At 38.9% G+C, this 9,011-nt stretch overlaps 1 protein-coding gene across 2 annotated transcripts; it reads right to left on the bottom strand.

Moving 5' to 3' along the window:
- Positions 1–578: 578 nt before the first annotated feature.
- On the bottom strand, positions 579–7,360 carry LOC137739940 (ABC transporter B family member 11). 2 transcript variants are annotated; one of them, XM_068479696.2, is made up of 13 exons: positions 7,223–7,360; positions 6,061–6,455; positions 5,705–5,759; positions 5,414–5,589; positions 5,074–5,295; positions 4,749–4,987; positions 4,026–4,551; positions 3,671–3,944; positions 2,424–3,307; positions 2,063–2,329; positions 1,684–1,947; positions 1,266–1,559; positions 579–1,182 (listed from the first exon to the last, which is right to left on the bottom strand). In XM_068479696.2, exons 2-13 carry the CDS (start codon positions 6,391–6,393, stop codon positions 826–828), a joined length of 3,891 nt encoding a protein of 1,296 aa, XP_068335797.2. In that variant the 5' UTR covers positions 6,394–6,455; positions 7,223–7,360; the 3' UTR covers positions 579–825. The 2 variants fall into 2 exon arrangements, with proteins under 2 accessions (XP_068335797.2, XP_088555981.1); XM_088699855.1 differs by lacking the exon at positions 7,223–7,360 and adding an exon at positions 6,702–7,188.
- Positions 7,361–9,011: the final 1,651 nt, after the last annotated feature.

Genomic DNA, 9,011 nt, shown 5'->3' with positions numbered 1-9,011 from the left:
AATTAATTAGTAATAATCATTGTTTGAAGTCGTCACGGGTGACGATGCCCCATTTTTATATTGACCACGGATTGCATGCAAGTTTCAGGAGTTGAATCTTCAAAGATTGCCAAAATGTTTGACCTAGACAAGCAGATTAGCTGATTAGGTAATGTAAAACTTGGATCCTTTCGAATATAGTAACATACATTGCATCATTGCATAAAGAAATACCCAATTACGTAAGTGGGCAGGATATTTACAAAACTTCACTTGCATATTTATTATTTTAGGACAAAAAAAAAACAATTTTTTTATGCAGCTATTATAATGCAATAATATGAACATCCATCGTAATTCTAATAAAATTACAAAATTAAATACAAAAGTAAGGCTACTATTTAGCTCAATTGAGCATTGACAACAATGTTTGCTTCTCGGTATATATGTTGGATTCATCAAACTAACTTGAAATTCCTCTCAAAATATATTGTGAGAATTTGAGATGAAAAAACACATTTAGAATTGAAATAATGTAAAAAAATTGTGGTATTACTTTCTTTTCAGACAAGCTCACCAACAAAATGAAAGCCATCTTCTACGAGCTAAAAGTACTTTCTTATTCATCGACTAACATTGACTACTACATGAAGGATTGGAACCACAAAAAAAAATGAAATAAAAACAAGAAGGCAGAAAGGAAAGAACGAGAAATAAATACAACCATTACGCATTTCTGTACTATTTGCCCATTCGGATAGGTGGCGTGGCAATGCCATTTTTCTCTTTAGTGTTTGGTGAGAAAAAAGTAGAAGAAAGAAGAAGAAAAGTGTACAAGAAAGCAGCTCATTCAGTTGAAGCGCTCATGTGCAGAGCAACCAAGGATGCATAAAATCCATCAGTAATATTGATCAGCTTATCATGCTTTCCTTTTTCTACGATCACTCCGTTTTTAACCACCGCGATCACATCAGCATTCTTGATTGTCGATAGTCGATGAGCAACCACTACTGTTGTCCGGTTTACCATCACCCTGTCTAATGCATCTTGAACCACTCTCTCAGATTCAGCATCAAGTGCACTTGTAGCTTCGTCCAACAGTAATATCTTGGGGCTCTTGATTATTGCACGTGCAATGGCTACGCGTTGCTTCTGCCCCCCAGATAATTGTATTCCTCGTTCTCCTACTACCGTGTCATACCCCTGCACAACGCATTCGGATTAGTTTTGAAACAATCTTGTTATAAACTACCCAAAAAAAATAATAACTTATTAAATGTTCTAACCTGATTCAAGCTACTAATGAATTTGTGTGCATTGGCCAACTCCGACGCAGCTATGATTTCTGCCTCAGTTGCATCACCATCCTTTCCATATGCAATGTTGGCACGGATTGTGTCGTTAAATAAGACAGGTTCTTGCCCCACAAGCCCCATCTGCTGCCTCAACCATTTCAAGTTGAACTTTCCAAGTTCAGTTCCATCAAGTGTGATATGACCTGAATCAGGATCATAAAATCGTTGCAACAACGCAACAACTGTCGATTTTCCACTCCCACTTTCTCCAACCAGGGCAACTGTCTGCAAACGATATTCACAAATAAAAGAAAACACTGTAATATGGCTTAAGCTTCATCAACATGTCATGAAATGAAAACAAAATAAACGAAGAATTGCAATCCAACTCAATTGACGCAATCTTTACCTTGCCACAGTGAATGGTTAAATTGAGGTCTCGGAAAATCTGTGTATCTGGCCTGGATGGATATTTAAAGCTTATATGATGAAGCTCAATCTCTCCCTTTACATTATCCATTTTCACGCCAGACTCGTCACTAGGGTCTATCTTAGACTTCCTGTCTATAATTGCAAATATAGAAGCAGCAGCACTCCTGGCTTTACTAGAATCAGGACCAAAGCTGCTCGTCTGAGATATTCCCGTGGCTGCCATGGTCAAAGCAAAGAAAACCTGCAATCAAATACAAATCTTAAAATCAGCCGTATACTTGGTCTGAATGTATATCATGTATGTTTTCAACACTTTCTGAATAGAACTGGTAGATAAATATGGAGAGAATAGTTACTTGGAAAACGTCGCTAAATGTTGCTTTGCCAGCCTTGACGAGTCTAGCTCCCGCATAGAAGCTGGTTGCATACACACAAAATAGAAAGAAGGAAGACATTCCAAATCCTATTCCACTGATCAAGCCTTGTCTTTTCCCTGCAGCTGTAGGGCCTTCACATTTCCTTCTGTACAGTTCCATTACCTTCTCTTCAGCACAGAAAGAAGCAACTGTTCGTATGCTCCCAACTGCGTCATTAGCAACTTGGCTTGCTTCTTCATACATCATCTGCAGACGTATAATTATACAACTTCGTAAGACCTCAGAACAAAAGAATTTGGATACGAAATATGCTATTAGTTCATGGATCTTCTGATCATACCTTTGCGTCGGCACTGAATCCTTTCATGAACTTTGCCTGAACATATCCGTTGACTCCGATCAGAGGAATCACTGCGAGGATAATAAATGCCAGCTGCCAGCATGTAATGAAAGCAATGACCAAACCTGCAATTGCGGTCGCAATGCTATTAACAATCTGAGCTAGCGCATCTCCAACAAGGGCCCGCACTGTTGCTGCATCTGCTGAGAGCCTCGCACCAACTGAACCACTTGAGTTCTCAGGCTCATCAAACCACCCAACTTCCATGTGAACCACTCTCTCAAAACACATCAATCTGATACGTTCAATTAACTTACTACCGGCAACCGAAAAGAAGTATCCTCGTGCTGGGATCACCAGAAATGATGACACACCAAGTACCATAAAAATAATTGCCCAAAACTCTGAATCTTTCTTTTGTTGACGAGGTGGTTCATACAAAGTCTTTATTACCCTGGAAATAAGCACACCGAAAATTGGAAGTATAACACCATTGGCGGTTGCAGCTAAAGTTCCAAGAAGAAGTGCTGGAATCTCGGGCTTGTTGAGGGCAGCGAGGCGGAGGAGAGAGACCTTTGGAGGTTGCCCTGATGCCAGGGCAGCGGCCTCTGGTTCTGCCAATGTAGTGCCATGCATGCTAGCATGTCCTGTGGGTAAACCAAAGGCAGCTGAAAATGAATGGCGGCTGCTATTTCCTACAGAGGAATTCCGACTTATGGATCTTCGTAACGACATTCTTAGACTTGATTGTCTAAAAGATTCAGCAGTTATATCAGATTTGTTTTGAACTTCTCCTGTTTGATCTGAACCCTTGTTTACTTCTTGCAAGCGTATAAGTTGAGAGTATGCTCCTTCAGGATTCTTGAGTAATTCTGAGTGCGAGCCTGATCAATGGACAAAAATATGTTTAACTGATATGTCTTCCTATACACATGACAAACTGGCGGGAACTTGGGATCTAATAATAAATTGCAGCCACGAGTAAAACGAAATTCTATCCAGAAGTACAAACACTACGCCTGGGCTCTGGAGATTACAAGAGATTTCGGTGGGAAAAGCAACGTGTTATAGCAGAAGAAAGCAAGTCAAAATCAGGGTTTATTGTGTAGATTTCTTGAAAGCAGTGCATAGTTATGACCGCCAAATACACTTGACAAACAGCATAAACTGGATACAACATATCCAACCAAGGGAAACATATGCAAGAACTAATAAATAGAACGTGCTAACTTTATCAGGTAGAATACCTTTTTCAACCATCTTTCCTTTATGAATGACAGCAATCACATCTGCATTCCTCACCGTGCTCAAACGATGAGCAACAATAACAGTAGTTCTGTTGACCATAATCCGATCCAATGCTTCTTGAACTATCCTCTCAGATTCTGCATCAAGTGCACTTGTAGCTTCATCCAAAAGTAAAATTCGTGGATCTTTCAAAATTGCTCTTGCTATAGCAATTCTCTGCTTCTGCCCACCAGATAGCTGAGTTCCATGCTCACCGACCATGGTGTTAGTGCCCTGAACACGAATAATTAAAGGCCAAATGAACTAATAATATTCTTATGATCACACACATAATTAGATAGAATTAGTTGGAACCTGAGGCAATTTATCGATAAATTTGGAGGCGTTTGCAAGTTCAGCTGCTGCTTTTATCTCTTCAATGGTAGCACCATCCTTTCCATACGCAATATTGTCCATAATGCTGGATGCGAACAGTACGGGTTCCTGGCTGACAAGACCAATTTTACTCCGAATCCATTTCACCTGAAATTCCTTTAGGTTTATGCCATCTATCAACACTTCACCAGCTCGTGGATCATAAAATCTCTCTATCAGACTGATGATTGTTGACTTCCCACTTCCACTTTGTCCTACCAAAGCTGCAGTGGTGCCACTGGAGATATGAAGAGAGAACCCATCGAATATTGGTTCATCTGGTCTGGCTGGATAACTGAAGTAAACCTCTCTTAGATCTATATCTCCACGAATGTCATCCAATGTCTTTCCTTTTTCGTCAGAAGCATCAATCTCTGGTTTCCTACTGATAGTCTCAAACATCTTAAATGCTGCAGCTTGACCAGCAGCGAATGCACTCAAGCACGGTGATGCTTGCCCCAGAGACCTAATTCATCCAAAATAGTTAATATATTTAAACAAAAAGAGGAGAAAAAGAAAAATCAAAAGAGGAACTCATGTATATATGTATCTGCATGTATGTACAAGTATTTAAAATCAAGCATAAAGAGAGAAAAAAAAAATGATAACATAGGTACTATAATAACCCACAAAAAAAGAGAAGAAAAAAGAAATGGAGCTTACATGGATCCAGTCAAAACAGCAACAATCACATTCAACACGTCACCCCCAGAATATCCATTATTCCTTACCATTCTTGAACCAAACCATACCGCCAAGGCATAAGTGCAGAACACAACTAGCATAACCATGCCAAAACCTGCTCCAGCAGCAGTACCTTCGTAAAGACCTGATTTGTAAGCATCCGCAAGACATTTTTTGTAATTTGTTATTGCTTGCTTTTCTCCAGTGAAGGATGCAACCTACATAGAAAGCAGATGAGAAACATCATACTCTTGGCCAAACAATCGAAAATTATTCCAATAGTTGTAAGGCCAGATTGATCTACAGTTCTGATGGAGCCTATCGTCTGTTCAACTACAATTGCTGCTTTTGCATAAGCACTTTGTCCACGGGTTGCCATCTTGGATATAATGATGGACATAGTTGCACCAGATGCCACAAGCAGAGGAATCGAGGATAACATGACAAGGGTAAGAAGCCATCCTTTGATGAATGCTATTATAAACCCTCCAATGAATGTTGAAAATAGTTGTAAAAATTTTCCAACCTGCACAAACAAGTGCACGAATATGACCTTTTAGTTACATTTTAAGAAAAAAAATTTCAAGGTTTTTATTCTCCCTGGGGTGAATTTAGGGTTTGTAATTGTGCAGCCAGCGTAGTACCTTCTCGCCCATGGCATCTTGTATGAGAACAGTGTCGCCAGACATTCTCCCAATGACCTCTCCAGTATTTGTTTCCAAATCAAAGAAAGCAACGTCTTGTCTCAAAATTGTTTTCAAATACAAACCCCTTATCCTTGCAGCTTGTCTTTCTCCTGTTACCATCCAGCAAGAGACCTCTGTGAACAAGAAATACAGCTTTATCAGTTCAAAATTCAAATGCTTGATATGTGTATGAGTTTCTCTCGGCATGCATGAAAAACTTTTGTGGTTATGGGTATGAGATGTACTTACGAAGACTTGCCGCCACACCTGTCCCGATTGCCAAATAGACATATTTTAGAGAGACCTACAATGTACCAAGATAACTAAGTGATTATCAACAAGTTCAGGCTAACAACTTAATGAATAACCAGAGGAAGAATAATTATCAAATGAATCCCCTAAAATTTACTGACAAGAAATAAAAGGAAAAAAAGAATCCCGTAAGAATAATTGAACAAAAAACCTGAGCTAAAAAAATCGATGTGATTTTCTGGAACTCCAATATTTGACCTCATAAGAGCAGTTCAAACCGTTATTGAATGTTCAACTCGATGTCTCAACAAACATAAAGATTAAATTTTGGCTTCTGCAGCATATAACTTTACCTTGGAAACAGCACTAACTATGTCTGTATTGTTTTGATTAGTTCCAAAAGAATTGATCATCTCCCCCAATAATATCGTCATAAGGGGCATCCCCAAGCCATTCCCAATGGCACCAATTGTGCCGACGAGCATCAATATAATATCAGTCTTATCTGCAAATGAAAATAGCTTGGAAAATGGAACTTTTTCAAGTTTCTCATCTCCGCTGCTCTTGTCTGAGCCTTGATGATCCCCATTCGTGCCGGTGGTTTTCTCTTCTTCTACTTGGCTTCTTGAAGTGATATCCCCATGCTCTTGAGGCATAGCCCCATCCACGCCACTTTCCTCGGCCATGTTACCAACCCCAAGAAGTCTTGAGATGCTTGACACCTGATTTGTTATACCTCAATCTGCACCTGCATAAGCACAGTCCTGTTATATTAAACTTAAAAGCCTAGCCAGCGAATTTGTGCTGGCAGTGCAGAAAGGACCAGCTAAAGATCTGTAAGCAGGCCATGACTACTTCCAAATCTGCAAGCAGGCCTCAGATTGAAAAAAAATACAACAGGGGAATTGAGTCGGCACATCTCTTTCGTCAACTATTCATTTGACAAAGTAAACGAAACAAAAACTAAATCTTGAAAAAATTTAACACTACATACTTGTCTTGTATTCGAAGATGAAAAGTTTTATGTTAATTTACTGGAATGTCGATCGCAAGCAGACAAATATACTGTTCGGGCAGGATTTCATCAGCGAATCTAAACATTTGTTTCCGTAGACTACAAAATTCACTACTTTTGCAAGCAAACACCCCTTCTGGTAAGTAATTTATTTCTCTCTTTTTTGATTAAAAAAGAAGAAAAAATGCAATCACAAGTAAACAAAACGATCCCACAGAAGAAGAAAAAAAGGGTATTTGTTCGTTTTCGTTTTACTGGAAAAACTAGGAAATTGATCTGTAAAGATGTTTCTTGAGGTATGATTGGGTCCCCAAAGAAGTAAGAAGACCGCAACTTTATTAAGTGACGGGACCAGAATCAAATCTCTGCAACTCGAGAAACCCAATACAAAACCAAAACATTTGTAGCAGTAAAAGAAAGTAGTTAAGCAGTGCAGACAGAAGAGAACACATATGATATGCCAAAACACAGAAACACAGAGCATGAAATGAGATACTTACCAAAAGGGTATCTTGAGCTTCAAGAAGTCGCCAGCACTCAACAGCTTTCTGGGATTTGTGGTGTGCTTGCTTTGACTAATTTCAGATTAATAGGAGCACTGTGTGTTTTAGCTGTTTGGTATTGCTTTTTGTGCAAGCATTGTAATCATTATTATTATTATTATAATTAATATTATTCGTGACAAAAGCCGTCCCTTTCCTTCTCTTGCAGTTCCACCTTTACCTTATGGGGAGAGGGGGATAAAGTCAATGTGGCCATGGATGCCAAAAGCTGTGCATCCAAAGTTTTGCTTTGTCAACGAAATCTTGGTGGCCATTTTCGAGTGTACTTATACTATGCATCTAATGAACTCTAACATCGCTTTCCAAGAAAATTAAATTTTATATATACACAGATAACTTCCTGGAAGAAAGCATTTTTTATTTTTCGTTGGGGTCCAGTCTTAGGTAGGGATTTGTTGGTTGTTTGTCTTTTCTGTAATATAATATCGACTATATGGCATCATATAACTACACATACACCCTTGAAGATTTTTGTGTTTTCTCAAAACCCCTCAAGTTTTCCACATATCATAAACACCTCCTTGAAGTTTTAAAATTATTTCACAAAATCCCTTATGTTAGAGTTCCCTTATGCTTTTTGCTGACATCAGCATAAATTAATTTTAAAATGGAAAAATTAACCTTATGTTGTTGCCCAGCCGTCCAATTACTTGCTTAAATTCATCTTGAATTTCTCTTCTTCCCAGAGTCACGAGCTTCTTCACTGCAATTGAGACGCCACTTCAAAATTCGTTTTGTAGACCATACTAATTGATCCACCACCCATTAGACATTCTTTCTCAAGCAATGCTTTTGTGTCCGACCCCGAGTTTTTGTCCAAAGGAGTACCACAGGGGAAGGGGTTGTTTAAAAATGTATAGGAACTGTAACCTTGAATAACTGTAGGAATGGTGCCTGAGAGCTTATTGGAGGAGATTAAGGTCTGGTTTGGTACTGAGGTGATTCTGAAAAAAGCTGGTATCAAAAAAAGCTGGGAGCTGTTTTTGTGTTTGGTAAACATTCAACTTCAGCTTTTTTTCACAGTTTTGGGTGAAAAAAAGCCAAAAACAAGAAGCTGCAAAACCTAGCTTTGAAAAACTGGCTTTTTTTCATATCTGTTTTACATAAAAGTTTACCAAACACTATAATACTGCTTTTTTTTTTTTTTCAAAAGCACTTTTACAAAAAAGTTTACCAAACACTTTGTTGCTTTATTTCACAACTGCTTCTTCTCACAGCACAGCAGAAGCATCTTTTTTTTTCAAAGCACAGCAATACCAAACCAGCCCTAAAATAGGTCAACTTTGTTAGGTTTCCAAGGGAAGAAGGAATTGGCCCCAAAAGTGAATTTGTGAAAGGCCCGGATATTGTAATCTAGACTGGTTTCATATGCTACGAGGTCACTCTTATAGGCAAAAACTATTCATAAATTAGAGAGTTAACGAAGAGTTATGGATGTTAGAAGTTCGATATAAATAGTAACATGGGGTTTAGGAAAACCCCCACACTTTCTGGAGAAGGGGGGACCAATCAAAGAAGGAGAAAAAGAGGGCTCAGTAATCGAGGAGAGAGAACCCAGTATCGGATCCACCCTCCTTCGACCTGTTTCTATCGCGACCTTGTTCTAACCTAGACTTCCATGACTGTTCCAACAGTTTTCCATCGATTTTTCCGACGAGAACCATACATCACCTGCAACCATCACCCTGCCACTCCCTCTTTAATTTCCATCCAAACCTAATGAGTT

Source organism: Pyrus communis, chromosome 9 (assembly GCF_041283825.1).
Source record: "Pyrus communis isolate YQ-2024b chromosome 9, ASM4128382v1, whole genome shotgun sequence".
Lineage (NCBI taxonomy): Eukaryota > Viridiplantae > Streptophyta > Magnoliopsida > Rosales > Rosaceae > Pyrus > Pyrus communis.
This window is presented reverse-complemented; position numbering and strand designations above follow the sequence as displayed.

What these genes read in the sequence shown, in the direction of transcription:
- LOC137739940 (XM_068479696.2), bottom strand. Translation starts at nt 6,393, where the DNA reads ATGGCCGAGGAAAGTGGCGTGGATGGGGCTATGCCTCAAGAGCATGGG. An exon ending in TAGTTAGTGCTGTTTCCAAG is followed by an intron (nt 5,760 to 6,060) that starts GTAAAGTTATAT and finishes GGTACATTGTAG; the next exon opens with GTCTCTCTAAAATATGTCTA. An exon ending in TCATTAGTAGCTTGAATCAG is followed by an intron (nt 1,183 to 1,265) that starts GTTAGAACATTT and finishes TGCGTTGTGCAG; the next exon opens with GGGTATGACACGGTAGTAGG.